Source organism: Numida meleagris, chromosome 3 (assembly GCF_002078875.1).
Source record: "Numida meleagris isolate 19003 breed g44 Domestic line chromosome 3, NumMel1.0, whole genome shotgun sequence".
Lineage (NCBI taxonomy): Eukaryota > Metazoa > Chordata > Aves > Galliformes > Numididae > Numida > Numida meleagris.
Window position 1 is genome coordinate 96,990,059 of NC_034411.1, and position 25,247 is coordinate 97,015,305.

Sequence of the window (25,247 nt, forward strand, 5' to 3'; positions counted from 1 at the left end):
ATTAAAATTCAAGAGCTGGTGCTGCTGTTTCAAGATGCATTTTTTGCACAGAACGCAGATGTAACAGACAAGAAGCAGCTAGAAGCTGCCCATCTTGACATTAGCAAGAACATTTAACAAATTAAGCTGTAATCTAGACAACAAGGCCCAAACGGTGCTCCTATAACAAACACTGACAACTCACTCTGCGCGCTGCAAAGGGATGAAATAAAAAGCAAAGCGTCAGCTGACAACGTAGTGCATGCTGAGACAGTATTACAGAAGAGCAATGAAAGCAAACTCTTAATTGAGGAGCTAACACTGCCTGCTAGCGTATAGATACTGAAATATGTTTACAGGAGAACGAGAGCACTTAGCAGTTAAAACCTTTATGAAACAAAGGATCAATAGGGAATGCGTGGGGGAGGGGAAGAAATTATGAAACCAAAACACCAATTAAGAAGCATATGAGTTTATGTAGAATCCTGCCACACAATACTTTGACAGCAATTCAAAGTGACTGAATGAAGAAAATGGAATTGATACATTAATTTTCTTAAAGCAATGCATGTCAGTTGAAGCATATATAATCTGAACAGTTTTATTGTAGGAACACTCATTGTGCACACTCAAAAGAATGAACAAAACAGATGGAAGGTGGAAGATGTACCATCAGAAACCTACACAGACTAGCAGTATGTCATGTTTCATAATGTCATATCCTGTCTAGCCAGGACACTAAAAGCAGTTAAATATTCTCAAAAACCCACCAACATGGGGAACTAAGAGGTAGAGATTTAGGAAAAAACTCTTAAGTGTCTAGAGAAAAAAAAAAAAACACAAAGAGACCCACAGAGCAATGTATTATTACAAAAGCTCCAAACATTGGGGAAACTGTAATACTAAAAGCAGTCTAAGAACAAAAGAAAGCAGATTATGATGTGGCAGCACACAAACTAACATTCTAGAGGAAGAATTCCTCAGCACTCCTAAAACTGCATCTGGAATACCATAAAATAATAACGACAACCATGAATGGGGGGGGGCAGGAACAGGAAGACAAAGGAGGGAATTTCAAGAGACTACAAAAAAGGCATAATTTAGAAGATAGGATTTGCAAGCCAGGGAAAAACATCAAAAAACTGGCTACTTGTTTAAGTCATTAATAAGGTGAAGCCATTAGCTCAAGTAGATTTAGTTACTGAGAAGTCCACATGTCAGGTTAACTATGAAAGTTATCCAGGATATTTTCATACAAATCACATCGCTCAAATATGACACGAGTTTAAGAGCAAACTTTTTACAAGTATGCACTAAATTTGAGAAAGACACTTCTAGCACAAGATACTTAAGTTTAGCCCTTAAGCAATTACATGGAATTGTTACAAGTCAACAGTAAGTGGTTTATAAAATGTAATTTTATTTAATGTTACTTTGCTGTTACAGAGGGCATAACATTTTCACAAGGCTTTTTTGGGACTACAATCAATGATTAGCAACACACAATAGTGGTCCGAACTCTCTAAATAACAATCACTGGACAAACTTGACACCTTCTCACATGTGCACAAACCTGCATGGAAAAGTACTAAATTTTATACTTGGACATGTGAACTTCAATTGGTTTTCCCATTCCAGTGTATTAAGAAATGACATGCACTTTAGTCTGCCAAAAAGCACTGCCTGTACTCCGGCAGTAACATGCTGCTTCTAATACATAGTAAAGTGAATACCAGAACTACAAAGGCAGGAGTGTAAGTGAACTTTTATTGGGAAGGGATATAAACTTAAACAGCAGCAACTGAAGATTAAGAGTAGCCCCTGTTTTCAAACACGCAAGCTCCTGTCTGACATTATACAGGAAGCAATTCAATTTGTCAATTTTCAAGCTAGAAATGCTCAACTTGATCTGGACCGATACTTCCGTATCTCTACTGAAAAAATACACAGTAGCATGTGAAAGTCAATTATGGAAAGGAAAACCTGCAGAATAAGGAGGGAATGTGGAGAATTAAAAGCTGTGTGGAACACTCTTTAGTTGCAATTAACTACATTTTCATATCTTACTGTAATAGAAAACACGGTCAACTGGCAGGAACTGGTTCAGATTTGTTTTTAAATACCAGGTACACTTTAGTCCGCTACATAAGTGTTTGGAAGTTACTTATGTTTATATGAAATGAAGCTATTAATACTTTTCTACAGCAGTAACCGCACACCAGGAAGGCCAGGACAAACACAAATCAAGGAATGGAGTTTTCCCAAAGCTGCAGTGTGAAAAGACTATAAATTGATTTCCATACACATGGATGGGTTTTCTTTGCTATAGGAAATCCAAGTGGAGCTATAAGGAATGGAGACGTGTAAAAAGGTTTCTTGAGAAGGAAAGGGAGAATGACACCCCATGTGCAGTTTAGTTTTCTGCACCTTCTGCAGCATCACATTCCTCTCCTGCACTGTCTGATGTCCATAACTAGAAAGAAAAGAAAAACAGCGTCAGCTTTCAGAAGCAGAGTTTTTATTTCTAGAAGGAGACAACTATTATACAGAAATAAGCCGTTAGAGATCTACGCAAAGGACCAACGCACTGGAGCTGCACAACCCTGGCTTCCAGTACTTTCTAGCGGAGAGGTAATTGGAAACATTTCTCCGTGCAGCAGGCACGACCAGCTCAGGTATGAATGGCAGAGCAGACTGTGAAGTCCAGACTTCTGTGCTTAGTAACAAGCTACATCATTAACCTGAGATCACTCAACTCTTAACGACAGCTTCAGGAGTAATGTTAATTTAAAAAGCAGGGCTAGGTCCTAAAGTGAAGATCACCATTTTGGCTATTGAAACAAAGCATTTTACAGTGCTAATAAAGCCATTTTTACTGAAGAAATATAATAAAATTATAAATCTTGCTGCAATTTTAAGTGCAGTGACTACCCACAGAGAGGATATTCTCTATAAAAATTACCTTGGTTACATATTTTAAGAGCCTAAAGGTTCCATTACGTGCTTTTCTTACAGCTAATCATTACAACATACACCCAAAAATCAACTCATCGTTAGTATACTGTAATTGCAGACCTTTTGTTTTAATTAAAAAAAAATAGTCAAGAAAATGAAGTCAAGTAAGCTACACTGGATATACAACAGGAAAGACATCTTGGTTCTGAGGTAACGATCACAGAGTTTTAGTAAGAATCTCTTGACACATCATGGACTACTATTTTTGTACTCCTTGTCCTGTTTTGTATGTTAAAATAGCTGCATGCACCTTCCTCTGCTCCCTTCAAAGGCCATCAAGAAATGAAGAATATGAACAATCCAAGCTGTCATTCTATGTTAGACTGCATGGAGTTGATGTCATCATAACTTAGTTCTAATGCAGCGTAAGTTGCAAACGTAACAGGGTAAATAGCCTGAATGAACTACTATGTTTTGTGCTAAATAATGTTTCTATTTCATGACAAACTTGGTCTAAGCAATTGGACTACAGAACTGATAGCACACAAAAAGTCAACTTACTGTTAGGTTGTCTCTAAGTAACTGCATGATGAGAGTACTGTCTTTGTATGAGTCTTCGTTCAGTGTATCAAGTTCTGCAATGGCCTCATCGAACGCCTGCAACAATTAAGCCATCTTTAGTCTATTGACCAATCATTAAAAAACAGAAGCTAAAATTATCAGCATAGGCTTTTTTTTTTTAATCCAAAAAAGCAGCGTTAGAAATTAGTGAATTAAACAGGATCATTTCCTGCATGAACGCTAGGAAATAATCATTCCCATCGTTTCAAGCATAAACTCTCTTCTACTGTCCCTGCAAGCACAGAAAACTGAAAAACAACTTACCGTCTTGGCCAGTGTGCAGGCAAGCTCAGGATTGTTGAGAATCTCATAATAAAATACAGAGAAGTTAAGAGCTAGACCCAAGCGAATCGGATGTGTTGGCTGCATCTCCTTCTTGCTGATATCAAATGCCTCCTGATAAGCTCCCTGTGAGTTTTCTATTGTCTCTGTTAAAAGAATATGAAATATTTCAGTATTCGTTAGGGTTACTTTATTTATTCATTAAAGACACAACCCTCAGCAGGAGCAGCCCTCCACTTAGGCCTCCTCTTACTGAAACACTACACTTTGTGAAATCATGGCCATCATTTAAAACCCATTTCAGGTAGGGTTACCACACTGACAAACCACAGGGGGCAGGTGAAGGTATGACAAAGACAGATAAACCTACAAGGTTAGTAAACAGACACTGAAAATAACTACAGTACCTCTGCTTGACATATGAATGTATGGCTTCTGACACAATCAATCTTTAGGTATTAAAAAAAAAACATTCTTTACTTTTTCTACAGAGCTCTCTTTGCACAGGATGAACACACTCATGTTTGAGTTGGGTGTGTAGCATTAAGAAGGCAACTGTTTGTACAGACCTGTCTCTTTTTGAAGAAGTCTAGAAGGCATGTACTGCATGGACCTCAAAAACTAATTATCTGCCTTCAAAAACTGAGTGGAGAGAATTAGGAAGTCAAGATAAACAAACAAGGTCATGCCTAGATTAATTTGGAGAAATATCACACTGTAAAGAGGTTAACAGGCCAAAGGAGATACACTCACAATGCTGCATATGGCCTGGTCAAGGCTGCCTTCCAGAAGACAACCAAAGGGCCAAAGTAACCCTAAATGCACCTGCTGAAGTGCTGTTAAATGAAGTCTGTTTGGTGTTCAAGAAACTTGTAACACACACGGAAGTTTTTCAATATTTACAGTGTAATGAGCACTAACAGTCTGGTCTTGATTTGCTGAGGACAAGAAAAAAAGGCAAAAAGCCTAGTTAATGCAAGAAGTTTGCTTAGACATTAAAGACATTTTCAAAAAGCCAACCACAAAGAGTGTACGTGGCGATGCATGTAACACAAGCTCTTCACATGGAAAGCAACAAAATCCACGAGTAAGGTTATCGATCAGTCCTTCTCTTACAGTAACAACCCGTATCAGCATGTAGTATCACAAAACATGCAGTCTTTTCAGCTAAGATATGCTGGTATTTCTCTGCTTAGAGAAAGCAACAGCTACAAATCTGTGGGCTGAGACAAAACTATAGATCAGAATATCTTTGTGATAACCAAGTTGTATCTACTGAACTCAGACCTGCTGTTGTCATTTGATTAAGATGAAGGGCTAAACATTTCTGAAAGCAACTAATTAATGCGAAGATTTTTTACTCTATTTTCTGTGCTTTCATCTTTCAATTCCAATCCTTTCAAGGCTTTTCATTTCCCTTCTTTACCACAGCATCGTTCTACAACTAACTTTGGTCTCTTACACAGAAAGGCATCCTTACAGCATACTGTGACTTTTAACTTCACAACTGTGCCTGGGTACCTTGCAAGACAGTTCTGCTATTTACTTCAGTACATCCTCTGAGCAGAGTTAAAACACTCCCCAGAAGAGCTTTCTGAGGTACTTAGGACCACCTCTGCGTGTGTTCTAACTGCATTCTTTGGATGCCCAGTATCAAATGACTCTGCCAGGCTGTGAAGTTTTCCAGGCCTTTGCTGCTGGGTCCAGAGGGGCAAACTAAAATTACAGGGATGGCATTATCCCTAGTGACATCAACAGTTTCCAAGGAAGCTTACACTTCTCTCTATGCTGTACTGAACTGGTAACGTTGTTACTTATTTAAAATCTTAGTTGGATGGCTACAATGAAGACTTCGCATTTAAATGGTTAAAATTATAGATAAGTGTAACACATTCACAGAGTAAAAAAAAATATATATATATACCTGTCACGCAGAGCTGCTCTCTCTTCACCACCAATGTTATTTTAGTAAAAAATACGAACAATGACGTTAAGTATGTTCCCAGACGTACACCTAATTGTTTCCTAAAAGCTCTGAATAAGCATTATCAGACAGCCATCCAAAAGTATAGGGTAGATGGCAAGAACACCAGCCAAAACTTCCCTGCCTACTATGTTAAAGGTCTATTCAGAATTTCACCCTCTACCTCTAGAAACAATGGGAGGTTTCCAGCTCAAACCTGGTCTTTTCTTTCCCAGGCTGCTAACTTCCACATACATTCAGAGTAAGATACTGACATGGCTAGTTCACTTACTGTTCTCTCCCCCACGGCTCAAACCTGAAGTTCGTTAGCAAACAAAGACCTAAGGACCAAAAGGCACTCACGTTTTCTGTCATCACCACAGGCAACTTCAGCAAGGTATCGGAAGTAGTCTCCCTTCATCTTCAGGTAGAATACCTTGCTCTCTGGATTAGTTGCATTAGCTATTAAATACTTGTCCAACAGCTCCTGGAAAAAAAAAGAGAGAAACAAGACATTGGTATGTTATAAATTTAACTTAGTTGAAATAGTGTTTATTTCCTTCTCTTCAGCATCTTTAAATAGGCTCAAATGTTAGCTGCAGATTAAGGGCAAAAAAACCCCGCAAGTTTAAAGAGCATTTTCGATAGAGTGAACAAACTGTGCAAATGCACAAAGCTAGATACTCTCTTATGATGATCAGACAGCCATCTGATCAGACTGCAGAAGAAGTAACAAAAAAGGCTTACTGGCATAGAGTTTCAGGACTGAGTTTCATTTTAGAATACGTACTTCTCATTTTAAAAACATCACTTCAAAGAAGTAAGCTTTTACTGGAAAAATGAAAATTATGCAATAATTGCTAAAGCTATTTATAAGAACTCATTCTGCTTCACAGGAAAAAAGCATGAGGAATAACAGCGCACTATTCTGTATAAATTGCATTCATTCGACTTGCAATAAAGATCTGCAACCCACCCACCAGCGGCAGCCACAGGTCTGCACCCATCCAGTTGGCAGCCAGCCTCATCAGACAGCACCACCGGGAGCTGGTGCAGCCAGACCCTGCTGTCCAGCACCATCCTGAATTGCTGCTCTCTTGATCACACAGCTCTTCTTCCCTTGAGGCCTTGACAAATTGAAAGGCTGGGCAATCACCAACTGCAAGGAGCTTAACAACTGCAAGTGCTGGATTCTGCACCTAGGAGAGGACAGCTCTGGCTGTACATACAGACTGGAGTACGAGAGGCCAGAGAACAGCCCGCAGAAAGGGATTTGTGGTTCTGGCTGACTGCAAGCTGAATGTGAATCAACAGTGTGCCCTGACAGCCCAAAGCTCCACGTGCACCTGGGGTGCACTGGGCCCAGCACTCCCACCAGGAGAGGGGAGGGGCTGTCCTGCTCTGCGTGGCCTCACCTCCAGCACTGGGTGCAGGCTGGGGGCCACAATGCAAAAAGGACATGCAAGTGTGTCCAAAGGAGGGCTGCAAAGATGGTGAAGGGTCTGGAGGGCAAGATGTATGTGTTGTGGCTGAGGTCCCTGGGTTTGCTCAGCCCAGAGCAGAGGAGCTGAGGGGAGGCCTCATGGCGGCTGCAGCTCCTCACAGGGAGCAGAAGGGCAGCGCTGAGCTCTGCTCTCTGTGACAGCGACAGGGCCCGAAGGAACGGCATGGAGCTGTGTCAGGGGAGGGGCAGCTGGGGGCTGGGGAAAGGCTCTGCACCAGAGGGCGGTGGGCATGGAACAGGCTGCCCAGGGCAGTGGGCACAGCCCCGAGTGCTGGAGTTCAAGAAACATTTGGACACTGCTGTCAGACACAGGTTTGATTTTGGGTGGTCCTGCGTGGAGCCGGGGGAGGGAGTGGATTCCTGTCAACTCAGGATATTCTATGTTTCCCTATAGCCAGAGGAACAGGGACAGGTTTGCAAACCTCCTCGCAAGATGAGATAAGTTTATTTTCCAGGCTGCAAGTACCCCTAGCCCTTGCACAGTAGGGGTGAAGGAGGAGGTTTGGACTTCCAGCCAGCGATGGCAGTTCTTTGACGTCAGGTGCTTCAGGGAACTGATGGGGAAAACATTTTGTCTTCCCTGTCCCCAAGCCCCAGGGATTTTACCTAACTCCTGACCCCAAAGTAGCCGTGCTCTCTAGAGTTTACAAAAGATACCAGTAAGCTTCAACACTCTCAAGCCCCACAGTACTCAGAACAACTTCACACTACAAATTTAAGTGATAAAGATCTGTATTCACTTACTTGGAAAATTAACAGGTCATAAAAACTGCAGAAAGCCAAACTTCAAGCAGCTACAAAAGCAATGTTCAAAGTTCAAGGGAATTTTGGATACAAACACTCCTCTTCCAATGCCTACTGCCGTAGCATTATCGCTACCTTCCCTCAACGATTGTACCAGCAACCCACCTGCAAGAGCTTACTCATCCCAAATCCTCTAAAGTGTTTGTTGGTAATTATTCTAAACTGCCATTTGTGGCAGGGCGCTTCCAGCTGGGTGAAAAAAAAAAACCTTTTGAACTTCTACACAGAGTTCTTACCGTGGATGTAACATCACAATACAGTCTACTTTGTAGCTCTCTTCAAAGATCCTCCTACCACCACATTAGGGAACAGTGAAGAGCTGGAAGTGCTCCTACTACAAGCCCTGGGAACACAGCAGCAAGTGTAAGGTGCTACCAGGCACCTGACACCCTCCCACTTACCAAGTCAGAAACAGACATTTTTAGGACTTGTAATGCTAGAAAAAGAATACCAAAGACTAGACACTGGCTAGTATGGCATATAAGCCATTAAAAAAACCTCCCTACTTCACACAGCAAAGTATGGAAGGGCCTAGCATAAATGTATTAAATAGCACACCTCAACAGCATTATGGAAGCAACAGCAAAACCTTAGATATGTTTCAAAACAAGAATTAAGACAGAGTAGGCAGATGGGTAATAAAATCACATTAATACTGTTATTTTGCATGAGTCATTCACATTACAGTAAGTTATTCCCACCCTACAGGTGGGAAATAAAGGAGAAAAACTTCACGTTTTAGCTCTGCGTAGGTATTTTCCTGATGCTTTTCTCCTCAGATGGATGTCTATGCCAGCCACCATAGCGCAGTGCTACACAAAACAGTTTCAAAGTCTCAGAGCTGGCAATGCAGTAACCTCAAGTACAATGGAGAAGTTTTAAAGAAACTTCTCAGCAATGAGAAAGTTGACTCTTAACACACCTACGCTTAGAAAGGGTCCTTACACTGGTCAGGAAAACTTAGCAATCTCTGAAGGACATTCTAAGGCTGGGACTACCTTAAGCAGGAGAGATCCGATTTATACATGTACACAGATTAGATGTGAGAAATGATGGCTGGTCAGTGCTCCTAAGGCTGGCAACTGAAAAGGATGTACTGAGCAAGATTTTAAAGGAAGTATTTGACAAGACTATATCCTTGATGATTCTTATTTTTATTAATGCCAAAACAAGACTTCATAGAGACACGATGAGGTGGATAATGATCCAGCTATGCTAGGAGCCATCAAGGTCAGGCCAGCAAGCGAATCTCAGAATTATCTCAGAATCTCAAGGATGGAGACTCCACAGCCTCTCTGAGCAACCTGCTGCAGTGCTCAGTCACCCATGCAGTAAGTTTTTCCCTCGTGTTCAGACAGAGCTTCCCATGTTTCAATTTTGTGCCTGCTGCCTCTTGCCCTATGGCTGAGCACCTCCTCACAAAGAAGAAATGTCAGGTTGTTGTTGTAGGTGACTCCATTCAGAAGGGATCAGATGGTCCAATCAGCCCATCAGATCCATCTTTTTTTCTCATGTGAATTAGCAGGGTTGACTTAAAGAACTTTAGAGTAGTTTCAGGGGTGAAAAGGGCTAAAAAACAGGTTTCTAAACGGTAAGCCATAGGATAGCACGACAACAGTTGAGGGACAATGCGCTGGTGACAGCTTCCACTCTGTTTCACCATGCACTGAGTGAGCTGGAATGCATTTGAGATGTCTAACACCAATGCATGCAGTATGAGGAATTAACAGGAGGAACAAGAGGCTCTGAGTACATCTCTGCTAAGGTCTAGGAAGATCCTGAAGGTGATCCTTTTTTCCTCCTGGAACTTAAGACAGAAAGCAAGCACACAGACTTTGGAAGCAAGGTCAGATACACAGGAGAACTACAGAAATACTAATCACCACTGTATGGGAAAGATCAATGCAGCCATGGCTCAACTGGAGTTGAAGCTGGTTAATACTGTGCTGGATAACAAAGGGAAAAAAAAAAAGGCTCTTTCATTACTTTGTCCCTTTGCTGTTATCTCAAGAAAACACTGGTCTGTTACTTAAGGAAGCAGAGACATTTACTACCTTCTTCTCCTGTCTTTAGTAGCAATAATGCACAGAAAGATCACAGCTGCAGGAGGGGTAAGCTGGCACTGAACTTGTACAGGATTTGCTGCTGCACACAAGCCTATGGGGGTCTGATGAGATTCATCCCAAGGTACCGAATGAGTTGTCCATTAGCACCATGAGCCTTCTCTCAGTTATTTGTCAACAGCATTGGTGTTCAACCTTTTGGTTTGCCTGAGCCGCATGGAGTGAAGAAGGCATGGAGTTTTTCACTGTCTTGGGCCACATACAAAATATAAACCAGTTATTGTACTTAGGTAACTAAATATTTTTTATGGAAACAACAACAAAAAAAAAGAACAACAAAAACAAAACTAGTAGGATATTTGACATTGTTTTTGAGAAACTAATGCCTCAGTCTGGTTCAACAGCAGTGACTGCAACTCTCAGTGAGCTCTCAAGGAGCTCATCACAGATTTTGATGAAATTTTATTTTTTCTGTGCTTCACCCTTGAAAACAGTTGTTCACAGATGTACATACTGCCAAGAAGTGATGACATAGGGCCAGGGCGCTTAGTGGGGCAGAGGTGCCACCATCACAGCCCAGGGCAGCTGAAGGACGGGCTGTGCTGGGCGGCATGCAGCCTGCGTGTTGGGCATGGCTGGTCAACGGTCTGCAGAAACTGCAGAGGCTCCTGTCAGCTGGAAACTGGTAAATGTTATTCTTATTTTCAAGAAAGGCAGAAAAGAAGACCAGTAATTATAGGTCTGTCAGTTTCGCTTCGGTGTCTGGTAAAATTATGGAGAGAGTTATTCAAAGACACTTGAAAGACAATGCAGTCATCAGACAAAACACGGGTTCATGAAGGCAGAACAACGCCTTACTAACTTATTATCCTTCTGCAACAAATATACCTGCCTAGTGGATGTGGGGTTTGTGGGTTTTAGAGGAGCTTTTGATGCCATCTCTCACAGTATCCTCCTGCACAAAGCGTCCAGCACACAGCTGGGCACACACACAGCCCAATGGGCTGATGGGTCAGGCCCAAAGCTGCAGTAAATGGGGTTCCATCAGGCTGCTGGCCCGACATCAGCAGGGTTCCCCAGAGCTCAATTTCAGGGCTAGTTCTCTTCAGCGTTTTCATCAATAACCCAGACAATGGAGTTGAGTGCACACTAAGTAAGTCTACACACATTACATTAGGAGGAGGTGTTGATTCTCTTGAGGGCAGGGAGGCCTTACAGGGATGCACAGTGTGTCAGTGCATCCTCAAAGCGCTGCCCGCATGATACAGGTTTGAAACCTGGTGATTCCGTGCAGACGTCTGAGAAAACTATCAGAAAAAAAGTTGATGTTTGCAACGAACTGTAGTTTTTTCAGATGGCAAACAGCAATACATACGCTGCTTTATTTCCTAGCTGCTCCTCAGCTGGGGGATTGGAGCTTTCCAGATAGCAGCTCCCACTCACAGTTCACCTCTGATTTATGGCCTCCTAAATTATCACCATACCACGTGATAAGAGAGCTGCACCTCTATCAGTGAGAAGGGAACATATTTGCTCTACATTTGCGCATTTTTTCTTTTCTTTTTTTTAAGCAGCCTTAAATGGAACAAGATTTTGTGTTTATCGGTCATGTAGGATAGAAGAGAATGCAAACAGACTGAATAAAGCTAATTTATCTATCCAGACTATCTTTCAAATCTAGGAGGTATATGGAACACTTAGTGAGCCATTCATCTCAAGACATCATCATTATCGTGTCTTGCAACCCATCACACCCTCCCTCTAACAGATGGAAAATGCCAGTGGGGCAGCGAGAGCTGACAGAGGGACGGCAAAAGAAAGGATTAGCTTCACAGTGCTGCAATCAGTACCAGCCAAGAAAACTCCAGATGTCCTACAACCATTCCCCACTTAGGTTTTTCTGCCTTTCCATCAGACAACAATCAGTCACACAATCTCATGCGAAACATGAGTTTAACAGTAACTAAAATGAAAATGGGCAGTCTGAACAATGAGTGAGATCTCAGTCACCTCAAAATTTGTTAAGGTAAGCTCTACTGAAAAACTGAGTCTGGCACTCCCATAAATATGATTCTGAGGAAGTTTCATAATTCATCAGACTGCCATTCCGATTCACACAGAGCAAACATGTCCACTGCTTTTTTTTTTTTTTTAATCTAGGAGGGCAGGTTAGAGAAGTGTATGTATAGAAATACAATTGCCATCATCGTTAAGATCTGCAATGGCTCTTAGTATCTTCTAAAGAACCAGTCATTACCTGTTCTAGCAAGTGAAACATACCTTAGATGCTTCCTTGAAAAGCCACGCGATAATTGAGTCCTTTGCTGCTGGCTTGCCCTGCTGCTGAGTGACTCTCCAAACCACAAGCGGTATGAAGAAGCAGGAGTCAAGAGTCCGTTCTCAAACCAGCCCATTCATTTCAGGATGACTGCACGAGAATAGGTTCGCCCTGTGTCGATGTGTGGCTGGTATCTGCTGCTTCCTGCACACCATGTTATTCTCCAGTGGCACAGCAGCCCCCCTGCACTGCGACAGGATTTCCCCTCTCCCTTCCCATTAGTGTTGCTTACATATCTCAATTCACTTCTACCTTTGCCCAGTGCCAACACTTCCCCTCCTATTAACATCACGTTCCCATAGATAATATTCTTACCCCCCACTCCCCACTAAAGGGAGGCTTTTTTTATTTATTTCCTTAATAGATGCCAGCAACATGGCCCCTGGAGCAGATCTATAGCTGCCTGAAGGGGCCATGGGAAGCTGGCTAGGAACCTGTAAAGAATCAGTTTCTTCCCCCCCCTTAAGCTGAATTTTGTTGCGATACCCTTCCTCACACTTATTCCTTTACATGGCAAGAGAAAACCATATTTCAGTTGCCTTTTTGGATCCTTCTCCAATTCTCCTGCTCCTTCCCAGCTGAGAAGCCATACAATTACTTTTACTCTTCCCTCCCAGTTTAAGCAGGAACAATGGTTAGCACGTAGTCACAGTATCAGATCAATGCAACTAACCTGAGCCAGAAATATTACGTCTAATTCAGCTGCTCTCATCACTTCCTTATTATTATGCTTTATGAAATGCAAGCCCTGAAGGAATATGCCAGCCGTGTATTCACTTGGAGTACCTGACAGAGACAGAGAAACTCCCTAAAGACACAGGTCCTTCATAATTATTTGTTGTGCGTGCATCCAGCCCCTACGATTCACGAAGCAGCTGCATTCCACATATGCTTTCTGCTGCCCTCTTTTCAAGAGAATCAGCCTCCTCCCCACAATCTATTTTAGAAGACAAGCCTGACTTAGGGTATCAAGCTCAAACACAACATGCACTAAATACCTTCTGCACAACTTAATTGTGTATTACATTCAAGTGGCAGAGATACCACTATCTGATCTGTGCTGTTCTCTTTTCCCACATATTTGACCATCATGAATCTCGACAGCAAAGATAATTTTAAGAAACTGATTCAACACCAAGTTGACAGCTGCCTTCAGCACTTGCACCAATACTGTATTTGCTTTTCTTACTGAATTCCATTAATATAGATCTATGTATATATGCCAATGCCATTCACTAATACCCATATTCCTCACACTTAACAGTTTAATACCAAAGGATGAACACGAACCAGGTCAACTCCAAAGACTATCTACTTTTTGGTTTTGGGTGGTGCTGTGCGGAGCCAGGGGCTGGAGTCAGTGACCCTTGTGGGACCCTTCCAACTCAGGCAGTTGTATGATTAGAAGTAGCTCAATGTCTATTTTTCAAAGCAAACTAAAGTTATCACGTACTTCCAGAAGGTCTCAATGCAGCAAACCGAACTCCTAACTTGAAATATTTACACCATCATTCATTCATCAACACTTGGGACAGGTGAAGGTCACCTCACCAGCGCCATGTTATTCAATGTTATGCCACTAAAAGACTCATCTGCATTGGGTTTTGTATTTGTCACCAACTTCATTTGGTACTATATTACCTATGCTCCATCATGGAAAAAAAATAGAGTCAGTCAGTATCAAGATTGCTGCTGCTTATGATGCTTGTTCTCCAGAAGTCTGCTTCCAGGAACAACGACTGCATAAGCTGCCGCCTGATCTTTCAGAAGTGTGCTGTGTTCAACATCCCCAGCACAGTTTTGTGAACAAAGTTCAGATAAAGTTTGATTTTTCATGTCAGACTGATTAAGCAACATTCTTGCATCTAACTTCAAGTTATTTAAAACAGCTTATTCCATTGCCATCTCCATCTTTTGGACACAGAATTTTGTTATTTTTTTAAAAGCAAACATAATGGCTTGTTGGGAAGCAATTTGGATTTGCAGGTTTCAGTGACTGAAGATAAAATCTCATGCTAGGCCTTCACTAGCATGACCAAAAAAAAACCATCTGCAGAAGAGAAATTTAATTAGGATTTCTCCTTGATAGGAAAAGAAGCAAATCAATATCTATGTGTACAGTATTAAAAAAAAAAATATATCCTCCCAGCGCCAAGACAGAAGTTCAGTGACATGGAATAAAAAGAGACCAGCTCATTGAACTTCAGCTTCTCAAGTGCTCTGCTGTGCAGGCGCTCCTTAGCCCTGCCAGAGGAGGTGCTCCTCAGTAGTTATTTTCAGACCCTGAAGAGACCAGGTTCAGTATATTCATACTTCCAGGCATTCCTTCTCTCCTTGAGCTGATGCCAGGTGTTCTATATTTTCAACTTTTGTTTCCACATTTTGAAGCTAACCACCAGAACACATTACACAGGTGAGAACAAGCAACTCCAATTAGCTAAACGTTGTAGTGGCCTGCAACAGCACGCATGTAAGTGAAGAAACTGTTTCAAAGTAAATCTAATTTTGAGGCAAGGTACCTTAGAAACAAAGAAACACACATATGCTCACAGCGCACATCAGAACTCTTTTTCAGTAAGTTAACTCATTGCTCCAAACATGGATTCAAGGTTCACGCTCGGTCTCATTTGGAAGACAAGCAGCTTAAATCCAACAGATGCCCTATACAAAGTGTGCAACTCCACCTAAATTCAGCCAGGCCTACAACGTACAAAATACTTGAGACTAAGGAATTTTTCCAGCTACTTCTGAAGTCCATCACACTCCCATACGAGAAAAGTCACCTATCAGAGATACGGGGAACTGGTTCCCACCAACTGCGGTGAAAGAAAAAAAGCAAAGCTGAGAAGTCAGTGAGATGGTTCAGACCAATATATTCCTTTAAGACAATTATCACCTGCAAGTTTAAACAGTCCGAATGTGACGTGTTCCAAACCATCTGACAGCACAGACGAGCGGTGTGTGCTCAGACCTTTCAGAAAGGCTTGTACTCACATACAACTGCCTGTTTTAATCATCCAGTAAACGGGTATTAAGAGCCCCTGACTATTTCAAGTCTCAATCAGTCATTCCAAAGTCCACAGTATGACTCACTGCAACCTAGGTGTGTTTTAACATTCAGCAGTTGTTTTCTTGACAGGAAAGGGAGAGTCTCTGCTGCAGTACTAAGATCACTTTACTTTCAAAACTAATTCAGCAGAAGTCAGCGCTTCATCCTTCTGGATTTGAGCTCTCAGCATCACCTCCTTTGGGAAGAGCATTAAGCAGTTTTCATGCGGACCTCCTAAGACATGCGTATTTCAGTTTATACATTGAACAAAATGTGCATGTGCCCTTCCAATAGTGGCACGACCTGAAAAAGCACCGCAGAAAACAGAGGCAAACACACCTGGCACGGAAACGGAGAGGGTGACCTAATTCATCTTTTCCATTTAGTTCCGAGCAGTTGTCTACACAGTTTTAAGAACTGGCAGTCTGTATTTAGCATTGGCCCTGAACGATCTGGAATCCCACTTAGCAGATGCACTGGGAGCTTCAGCTGTAGCACATCTGCCCACACTATTCCCACCTGGGGCCAAGATCAATTTCATCTACCATTAGCATTCTGTGCTTACATTTCTCCTAAAGCAAAAAGTTCAGTTCTGTGGTCCCCAAAGAACTACGTAAGCCAGGAACTCTAAGCACGGAAATGCAAGTTCTCCTTTCTATAGACCTTCATCAGACAAAACCAACAATCCAGTGAAAGCCAAAGGATTATTCAAGTTTTTATGAAAGAGGCCTAAAGTTTGCCAGTTTTTCTGCTGCCAAATGCAGAAATGAGTCTTCAAAAATTTATTTTTTTTTCAATGATTGCAGTTTCTGATTAAATAACGGCTATACAGCACAGCCAGAGCTCTCAGGAAAGGCTTTTTTTTTTGTACGGACACGTTAATCTCCAACTGATCGGTAGCTTTCTTCCATTACTGCATTTTCCAGATTTCCCCTGATACTTCCAGTGTTATTTTCCCTTTAGTACACACGTATTACTGACAACAAATTCTCCCCTTCAGGACCCTGACTACCCAGAAGTCTCCTCCTGTGTGCTCCATCTGCAATCTTCCATAATGCCAGAGTAACAGCCCAAGCCTAAATTCGCATTTAAGAATTACTTCTGTGCTTCGCAGCTACAGAAATCCTGAGACATAAGACCAGCAACACTCAAAGTGAACCACGGCGAGAGGAGCTACACAGGGTTTCATGGCAGCTGCACTCGTGCAGCCAACATCTTTTTAAAGCCAGCCTTTCAAGCTGTCGAATGAACTCTGTACAACAGCTCTCTGACAGTTCTACTCAGTTCACTTCTGCTCTTTGCTTGGGAGCCCTACATCAGAGGCTTGTTATCACTGACAGCCAGGAAGGTCATATTTCATGTGCTTCCCTCTCTCCTACCACTCAGTGCTGCTGGAAGAGCCTTTTGTATTGTTCAACTTCATGGTAACTTCATGGAGAGACAGCTACATGGTTTTTTTTAGTTAGTGCATTAAGAGTATGCCAGTGATTTGTTATCCTCCACTCAGACAATCTTAAATCACTGAAGTCTAACCTCTAAGTTATGAGAGCTAAATGCCAACATTCCAGATAACCTCACTGCAAGTTCTCATAGGAAGCCAACCCTGACGTTGGTGCTGAGTCCCTGCCTATCTCCTACCACTTGAAACAATCCCCGCTCACAAGAATTTTGCAACATTCATTCAACATCAAAACTTCCTGAAGAAGTTTTATCCAGAAAATACGATGGCATCAGCCTGGTATGACGGCATATAGTGCACTTCGAACATTTAGTATCAGAGCAAACAGCTTCTCGCTTCCAGAGCATAACGTGGCTCCTATCTCCGCAGAAATTAAAGGCTAGAATAAAGACTTTCATCAATGTCAGGAATTGGTACAACACTCCCTTCCTTCATTCCTTTCACAAATTAAGAAGAAGACACAAGCAATACTACAGCTAATCAATGACTGCTTGGTTCACAGGCCTTCTATGTTTTGGTGGGTGCACAGAGCTGTTAGACATGGAGTTACTTCCAGTGCCCGGTACACCTGCAGGTCCACTTCACACGAACTGCCATTCCGATGCACAGAGTGAATTAGCAAGAAACTGTATGGTCAGAAGCAGCTTCCTGGGAAACAAATGATGAGGAGGAAGCTGTAAGCATCAGACCACTGAACAACATGGAGCTGTGTGAAATTAAGCACCGCAAGTGTTCAAGAACAGTCTTATTTATCTTAGCTAGTCAGCCCCGATTGAATTAGGCTGACATTCTCTGTTAAGTACAAATGCATTTAAACACTACTGTAAGTAACATCCAGGGTCAGCAAACCCATTGTTCTCAAAGACCAAAAGTGTAACATAAAAAGGAGTGAGATTTATAGAACTAAGAGAACACAGATCATTAACAAACGCTTCCACCCAGCAAACTAAAGAGAAGAAGAAAATTTCTCCATTGCTGCTTTAACATCCTCTCCTGCCACCTCCAGTTTTCCTCGTTGCCCTCTTCTGAAAATCCGATACTCCCCATTACTGAGAAGAGATACCGGGCTTCTGCTCCCACACAGAAACCACTACAGATCTACGGCTCTCACAATGTACTAGCCAACCCCAGTTTCTATTTGTGCCTTCATTAAGAAACAAACCACTCAGAGCCTTCAAGCTCTAGGATGTCCCTTCTACTTCTATTTCTTCAATAGATAGACTTCAACTCTATTTCAAAAAGGCATCTATTATACAACTGTCTGCTGTTGTTCTCTGCTCACCTGCCAAACAGGAAAAATGCCTGCGTGAGAGTGATTTAGAAGAGGCTGTTATGTGTCACTGCCTCAGCAGGGAAAAATAAAAAGCACTAGTGCCTTTGTCAGCTTGCAAGTACATCCCATTTCCTCAGGGCCACCAAACCAATAAAAGACCTCCACTAAATCTAATAATTCTTGATGTACAAGTACACTTGGGTGCTTTAATAAGCTTGACTACAACCATGCCAGTTAATCTATAGCTTAACCTAATTAAAATATGGATTTGACACTGGAGATGGATGAAGCTTTGGCTGCCCTGCTCTCAACAGCTGCATCACCTGCATTAGTGTTATGGTTTCCTACTCCCAATTACTCCACACCCCGCTTCTCATAGAACAATGCTCAGGACAGGTGTCCCAGAGCTGCTAGTAGCCACAACTTTGCAGAAGTGCTGGTGACCACTTCTTCAACTTTTAAGAACAGACAAGCCGCAAGCCAATGCCTTTCCACCTTCCACAGACATTAATTAACCCAGTCCTCAGCTTCACCTCAAGATTTAGATATCTGCGTATATCAAATCAGTGATCTAAATTCACCCCAGCAGCTTCTAAATAAGGAAATAAGGCTGCATGCACAAATATAGAGGCACAAGCTTCCAGAACCTCACGCAGAGTGCTTTGCAGCCATTTATCTTGCATCTTTCGCCACTTTACATACGTTTTAGAAGTTCAGCATCCAGTTGGGTGTGTGGTATGCAGCAAGTGATGACCGCACGAGAGGGAGGCCTCAGCTACCATCAGAATCCCCTGTACTATTTTTATTGTGCTCCAGCAGTTCTCAGTCACTCCAAGAACCTCCGTGCATTCTAGGACTGTTCCTACAACTCTCAGTCCTTTCTTAGAAACAGATTCACTTTTCCTTGCAGGAGAATGTGGAGTGCTCCACCAGCAGATTCTAGTGAAGGGCAAAAAAAAAAAAGCATACGATACAACTATGAAAAAGTTAAATATAGAATTCATGATCTGAGCTTAAATTTAAAACAGACTTCAATGCTAACTCCACAGTTGTGGATTTGCCAAAAAGTACTGCTCTCCATCTAAGGCCTGGCTCCGCGCCATGAAGTAGCTGCTTGTTAGCCAGTTACTTAAGAGGGTGAGTCAACAGCATTTGCTTCAACGTAAAGATTGCAAAAAAAAAAAAAAAATACCCGAGACACTGCCCCAACTACTGTCAGGACAACTAACACAAGTTCCAAACTATTATAAGCTTCAGTGGCTAGCATATCCGACCTTCAGATTAAAGCTGCATCTTACACAACCCCCAGTGTCAGAAGATCGTACCATCCCCTTACTCAGATTGCTACTTCTGCATGAACTTGGGGGTTCACTTAGAATAGGAAAGCAGAAAGAAAGGAACAGATTTTGTTCATATAGCAGCACCAAGCTGATACTTACTGAACCTACCAGATGCTGTGAGCAACCTGGTCTAGAGGGAGGTGTCCCTGCCTACAGCAGGGGGTTGGAAACAGATGATCTTAAAGGTCCCTTCCAACCCAAACCATTCTATCATTCTATGATGCCCACACATACAATTAAAAAATTAAAAAATAAATCAGGATTTCACTTTTTTTCTGTAGGCCAAAGATAAGAGCGGTGAAAAACAGGGTGATGTTCAAAGCTTATTCATCATTTGACATCAGATATTTTAGCTGAAATCATGAATCTATTTGCTTTGCACGAAATCACTGACTTCATTTTCAATGAAACAATGAATTTGTGCAGTGTCTTCTAATAAGTGGTTTTCAATGGGTGGTTGTTTCTTCATTTTTGCTTCTTTTTTTTGTTAGATTAGCTCTAGAACAAGATTCACAGAAGGAGTAAAACCAGAAGGACAGAGATTTTACCCTTAGTATTTATTGTTTCTTAATTGCACAAAGCAGAAGTATTAACATGGTTGCAGTCTGAAGGGGGAGGGCGAGGAGGAAGGAAGGAAAGGGGAGCTGGCAAAAGCAAAACGCTAAGCCACACTTTCAGAAATGAACGCTGCAATCTCACACAAGATCAAACATTTACAAGCATCCTCTCAACCTGAAGGCACTAATAACTGAAGTAAGGTACACCTTCCTGCTCAAGACTAGTTCAGTGCAGGTGCTGGCCACAGGGTACAGAAAAGAACCACGAGCACAAGTAACGTTACCTTTAGTCCATTTTTCAAATTCCAAGATGCACCCTCTCATTTCTAGAAATACCTGACACAGTGCAATGGAAAACTGTTTGTGGAAGACATCCTAAAGAGATGTTTGGAAACAATCCAGAAACCTCACATCTGCAACTCTTCTGCAGTAACATCAGAACCAGATTAGAACAACTGATTGTGTTTCAGCTAGAGCCATGAGGAGGATGTAGCCACCACCATACCGCTGCTTTGAGGCCTTAACAGCTTTAGCCACTACCTCTTCACCAAGTTTTAAACCGTAAGCGAGCAGCCATCAAAATTTGATCTCTATTGCTCTGTGAAGGCTTTGAATCACACTGAGACCCAGACATTGCCCATATGCTGTGCTACCAAACACGTGCAGGGAAAAGCACTCTAGATGCAGGTGGAAAGAGAAGTGCTTCCAGTAAAGGGCTGGCGTCCTGCTTCCCATTACACTCGTTCCCCCAAGGAGCTTGAACACAATGCAAGTTACTGATGTGCAAAGGGACTGAGTTTATCAAACCCAGCAGTTTGATCTGCACACTCAGCCTGATATTACACATTCCCTGTTCAAAGTTTCTTACATTATTTCATTAATCACAGGAAAACCACTGCTGCTTCCACCCCTTCTACATTAACCAGCATCCCTGCCTTGAAATCACTCTCAGAACATGAAAGGAACATGAATTTTGCTCTCGGGGTGTATGGGGGGGTATTAAAGTTGCCAGCCTGTTTCTTTATTCATAAACAAAAGGCTTTCCAGAACCATATGGACTGCGATTCCTAAGGAAAAATTCAAAATCAGTTCTCTACATTACCAAAGAATTAAGCCATCAATGCAAGAATAAAACTTGCCGGTGTACCTTTCAAATAAAGCATTTCACACACACTGTTTGACAAATCATACCATTTCTTCACTGAAGAGTCACTTTCACTTGACAGACCAGTCATTAAATCAACAGTCGAGAAGGGTTCAGACCACATCTGCTCCTGCTTGGAAGGCAGACCATTCAACGTTTCCACTGCTTGGCACGAGATGGAATCTCTCATATCTTCCCGCAGCCACTGACATGGTACACTGATTACATAATTAGCAATATAGATGTACATATTCATACACTTTTATGTATACAGATGTGCAGATGAATATATGCATTTGATATATATCACAACATGATTTTGGAAATTTCTATTCTTTGTGATGTTTAAGTCCTTATCAAACCACAGCCTAAAACAGTGCCACATCTAATTGTTTTGAGGCACTCTTTACAGGAAAGAAGTAATTGCAGATTCGGTGCTAGTGACTTAATCAGCAGTATTTTGTAATGCTAGCACAGGTATTTCTGCAAGAGCAGATTTCACTTGGAAAAGCTGTGCCATACCAGTAATCAAAAAAACTTTTGAAAAAAAGAAAAAACCTGTTAGTGGTATGACTAACAGCAACCACTCCACCCAGTGCATCCACCCTTGCTAAATCCAAATACTCCAGATGACAAGCAACCTTTCCATACTACTTGCCAGCAGTTGTTTCAGTTTAGCTGCCTTCCCAGAACTGAAAAAGCATCACCGAAGTTCAAATTCAAGGATCTAAAGAAGCGCAAGCAGACACCACAGTATTAGTACCTACGGAATTACCATTCAAAGATGAAGGAGTCAAAAGCTCTTTGTGGCTCAGCTATAGGAAACCCATCCTTTGTAGTGCCTGCACATTGCGAGTTTCAACCTCTGCTGCTGACTCACGGGGCAGAGCAGCAGTAGGTAGATGGAGGAAGAAAGAAGCAGAGCAGAAGGTAGCTGTGCATGGCACTCGACGTAAGAGCAAAAGCACGAAGGTTTGCAGCAGGTAACTGTCATCTCCTAGCAAAGGAGGCACGCCTTAGCCAGCGGGGTGGAACTGGGCAGGCATGCTCATCTGGCGGTTTCTGTCTTCACTTCCTGCAGCCTTCCAGGCAAAGAAGGAAAGGATGAAGCTGCCAACCAGGCCGTGGCTGTTAACAGAGGAAACGGACTAGAATGTGGGGAAGAAGACAGCTATGGGGCAGGAGGAGCTTGCTTTCCCTACACGAGAGGTTTGTGCTAGCACTGCTGCGCACCATTTGATACAACTGGAATAATTTTAGTACAGCCACTGCTTAATATGGCTTGCCACTTTACCATCCAGAGGCGTTCAACCTCCCCACGGACGCACAAGCTCCTTGTTAGGATGGTACAGCATGGGATTTTACGCATAACCTCCCCTTAGGATCCATATCTGGTAGAAGGACAGAGGCAGATTAAGAAGTCTGAAGAATAAGCTTTATGCTCAGGTCTCAAGAAGCTAGTTCCAAAGAGAATCCAAAGGAGATTGAGAGGAATCACAATAGGATTAGTATGGACACCCTAATTTCAGTAACAATCTTTTCACAAGAAACAAGAATCAGTGCCCTACACAAGTTGCACCATTTTCACAAAGGTCAAGCTTTTGCAACTTAACTATAGGCGTAACTGTAGAAACAGTTTCTTTGGAAGATGGGGACTCAAACACACCAAGAAATTGACTCAATTCATTCAACTAACACATTTCCAAGTTATTCTCGAGCAAAGGTAACTCATTTTAGGAAAGACCTCTAACTCACAGTTCGAAACTAATCTAGGTGGCAGCACGCAAGGAAGCACATGGGTATTCTCAACACAATCCAAAGAAGCACCCTTGTACATGAGCCAGAACGCTTATTAAGACAAAAATTCTGTTACTTCCAAACCAGCCATCTTTAAACTCAGGTCTCCTAACCCAATTCAGGATACACTTAAATCAAAAACTGTTTATTTCCTTACTCACTTCCTTTCTCATGCTTGCAATACTAGAGATCAAAAACACATAGCTTAACCACTGAAGATTACGTGCCACACCATTACCACCGTACTACACACACAGCTTCCTGCAGCCTGAATACCCTGATCACACTGAACAGGGTCGCACACTTTCCATGCTGCTGACACAGGTCTGTGGAGCTCCTGCTGCACTGTGATGCTGTTTCACCATCAACAGCATCTGGAATTCTGCTGCTGGCACAGAGATTTATTCCTGGGCTTTGAAGCATGCTCAGGTGTGCTATACCTGTCAAAGAATATTCTGTTTTCAAACCTCAGTTGTGCAGTAGTCCAAGATTACTGCAAATTCACTTTAAACAACACCCAATAAGTCAACTTGAGTCTGACAAAGCCAATTTCTGTTTCCTGCTTTCAATGAAAATGTCTTACTTTATAAAATCGTACCTTACATCTAAGAAAGAAAATCTAAAAATGTCTCTTAAAGACCACTAAAGAGTGTCTTTCCTCGCATGAAGCAGTAAATGTTAAACACATTTAAATTAGCAGTGTTCATTTCAAGTTACTAGCTCCAACCTTAGGAAATAAATGGCTTTCACTTTCTTTTCAGCTTACCTCCTGAAGATGAGCTTACTAACCACAGCACCAACAGGCATGAGCCTTAATTCTCTGCATCTCTGTGCTCAGCTAGTGCAGTACTGCACACAGATCACTCCATCAAACACGCATCTCAAATATGCTCAAATACATCTGAGCATATCTCAAATACCTCTGCGCATACAGCATCCATAGCAAAGTGCAGATGATTTTCTGCCTCGCAGTAACCCACATAGCAGCTGCAGAAGTTACTGCACTGACTTCCTCCACCCCAGCATAATGCTTCACATATTCCCCAGCCAAGTTCCCAGCCTTGCTCCTCAGCGTACTGCTTCTCTTTCTCAATAACACAGAGAAAAAGGAAAGCCCCCACTCACCAGCACAGTGGTGCAGATGGACCTGAGCTCGGACTCCACCTTCTCCCTATAGTCCTTGATAAGCTGCATCTTCTTGTCGCTGGTGTCTGTCTTTTGCTCGATGCTGGAGATAACCCTCCAGGCGGAGCGCCGCCCCCCCACCACATTCTTGTAGGCCACCGAGAGCAGGTTGCGCTCCTCGTTGGACAGCTCGGCCCCCTGCTCCGTCACCGCCTTCATGCAGGTGGCCATGTCGTCGTAGCGCTCGGCCTGCTCCGCCAGCTTGGCTTTCTGGATCAACTCGGTCTTATCCATGGTGGCCGGCGGCGGGGCGAGGGCAGTGTCGTAGCAAAGGCAGGAGAAGCTGGGGACGTCACGCTGCCAGCGAGAGAATGGGCCTCAGAGCCTGCCGGGAAGAGGACAGCAACCGTGATTCCAGGACCCAACACCAAAGAACGTGTCCTTGCAGCCCCCCTACTGGGACTGCAGGGAGCTCCCCATCCCTAGGTACGTCCCATGGCACAGCACAGACACCCTTCCGCCCTTCAGCAGGGACAGGCGCCGGTCCTGGGGCCCACCCTGGGGGAACGACGGCCCAGGAACCCAGCCACGGATGGGACAGAGCCCCAGCCGGGGGGCAGAGGCCTGAGGACCGAGCGCCGGGAAGATGCACGGGCGTTCCAGAGCGGCTTTTTGTCCTCACCCTGCGCGCCGCGTGGAAATACACTAAAGTGCTGCTGAACGGGGACGTGCGGGAGGACACCCAGCTCCCAGCGAGCCCGGGAGCTTCTCCACGTGCCTTCACTTCGCAGAGGAGGGCCGGAGAACGGCGGGATACGGAAAAAGATATTTTAAAAGAAAGAAAGGAGCGCGGCGAGCTCGGCTCCGAGGCTGCAGCCCAGCGGGGCGGGAGGCGATGCCGGGGCCGGGCGGGGCCCCGCGGGGACAAAGCGCTCACCTACGTCGGCGTTGCAGAAGGCCTGCTGCGGGTGGATGGGCGAGCAGCTGCAGGCGT

General features: G+C 43.0%; 1 protein-coding gene across 1 annotated transcript; it reads right to left on the reverse strand.

Annotated features, from left to right (window-relative positions):
- On the reverse strand, nt 1,380–24,638 carry YWHAQ (tyrosine 3-monooxygenase/tryptophan 5-monooxygenase activation protein theta). Its single transcript, XM_021390460.1, has 5 exons — nt 24,254–24,638; nt 6,164–6,287; nt 3,820–3,983; nt 3,496–3,591; nt 1,380–2,452 (listed from the first exon to the last, which is right to left on the reverse strand). The coding sequence occupies exons 1-5, from the start codon at nt 24,545–24,547 to the stop codon at nt 2,393–2,395; spliced, it is 738 nt and encodes a 245-aa protein (XP_021246135.1). The 5' UTR covers nt 24,548–24,638; the 3' UTR covers nt 1,380–2,392.